Here is a 1,607-nt window from a genome sequence, read left to right as displayed (position 1 = left end):
ACAGCGATTGTATTATATATATATATATATATATATATATTTGTTTGTTTGTTTGTGTATGTGTGCTTTCTCAGTTTGCTTTCATTGAGTAGTTGTTTCTACTAGATAATCAGTAGAGTAGAGGAAACCCATATTTTTTAGTTTACCTGACTGTAAAACATAATTTGAATCCTAGAATTATGCCTAAGCAGTATTTCCTGGTTGTTGCTTCCATCTAAGTTGTTGATATTATTCTTTCAGCTCACGTGTATCCTAATCGTTTTACAGATCACTTCCATCGAGCAATTGTACTTGTTCGCCATCCCCATCAAGGAATACCAGATCATTGAGAATCTACTACCCAAGGCCGCTCTTAAGGACGAAGTTCTTAAGATTATGCCTGTGCAGAAGCAGACATCTGCCGGACAACGTACCCGCTTCAAAGTAAGTATACGATGTAGTAGCATAGCTTATATATAGCGCGAATAATGCTGCATTCGCCTGTTGGTTGCTCCTGATATGAATACGAATCCATGCTGCATCTGCAAAAAAACAATTTGAAGTTAAAATGATTCTATGAAGCAACTGGCGACTATTATGCTTGGGCTTGTTAGAAGCGATGCGTGTTAATTCATGTCCATAGATAATAACATATCGGTATATATCCACCGTATCATCGCAGGCGTTCGTTGTCATTGGTGACAGTGACGGACATCTAGGTCTAGGAGTCAAGTGCTCCAAGGAAGTTGCTACTGCCATCCGTGGTGCCATCAACCTGGCCAAGCTATCCATCATCCCCGTGCGTCGTGGATTCTGGGGTAACAAGATCGGAGACCCCCACACCGTACCCATGAAGGTGACCGGTAAGTGTGGTTCCGTTCGCGTGCGTCTCATCCCTGCCCCCAAGGGTACCGGAATCGTCGCGGCTGGAACACCCAAGAAGCTGCTGCAGCTTGCCGGTGTCCAGGATTGCTACACCTCTGCGTGTGGATCCACCCGCACCATGGGCAATTTCGCCAAGGCTACCTATCAGGCCATCCAGCGCACATACACATATCTTTCACCGGATATGTGGCCTGAGACCACCCACTCCAAGGATGTGTACCAGGAGCACACCGACTTCTTGGCTAAGGCTCCCCGCGCCAACAAGGCTATGGCTTAAATATTAGATGGTGCCGTATAGATACTGTGGTCTATTTTGTCCAAACGTATAAGGACGTGCTAGACCGGGGTAATAAACTATTATACTATCACAATAATATTGCGACGGTTGGGATTTTGGCTACGATATGTTTTCATGTTTATACGACGGAAATGATGCGAAACTAAAACAACTTCTCAGAATATTGCTTCTGAGTTGAATGTTCGAATAGTGACCTTTCTGATCGAAATTGTCAAAGAGTGTGAGATCATAGAAAGGCGAGGGTTATTTTTTATATTTACTACAACTATGAACGTGTTGAGTATATTGTATCACATCTAGTTAAAATATGTGGTATGTGCAAGTATGAGAATATATATTTATTTATATGAATATATACGTATATACATATATATATATATATATATATAAATATACATATATATAAATACATATATTTAAATACATGCATATATATATATATATA

General features: G+C 40.5%; 1 protein-coding gene across 1 annotated transcript; it reads left to right on the top strand.

Moving 5' to 3' along the window:
* Positions 1 to 263: 263 nt before the first annotated feature.
* On the top strand, positions 264 to 1,255 carry SARC_14777 (40S ribosomal protein S2; the record flags this gene model as incomplete). The annotated part of the gene is made up of 2 exons (XM_014291090.1): positions 264 to 423; positions 662 to 1,255. Coding segments are annotated over 2 exons (640 nt in total), but the record flags the coding sequence as incomplete, so codon positions are not given.
* Between the last annotated feature and the right edge of the window lie 352 nt (positions 1,256 to 1,607).

Source organism: Sphaeroforma arctica (assembly GCF_001186125.1).
Source record: "Sphaeroforma arctica JP610 unplaced genomic scaffold supercont1.5088, whole genome shotgun sequence".
Lineage (NCBI taxonomy): Eukaryota > Ichthyosporea > Ichthyophonida > Sphaeroforma > Sphaeroforma arctica.
This window is presented reverse-complemented; position numbering and strand designations above follow the sequence as displayed.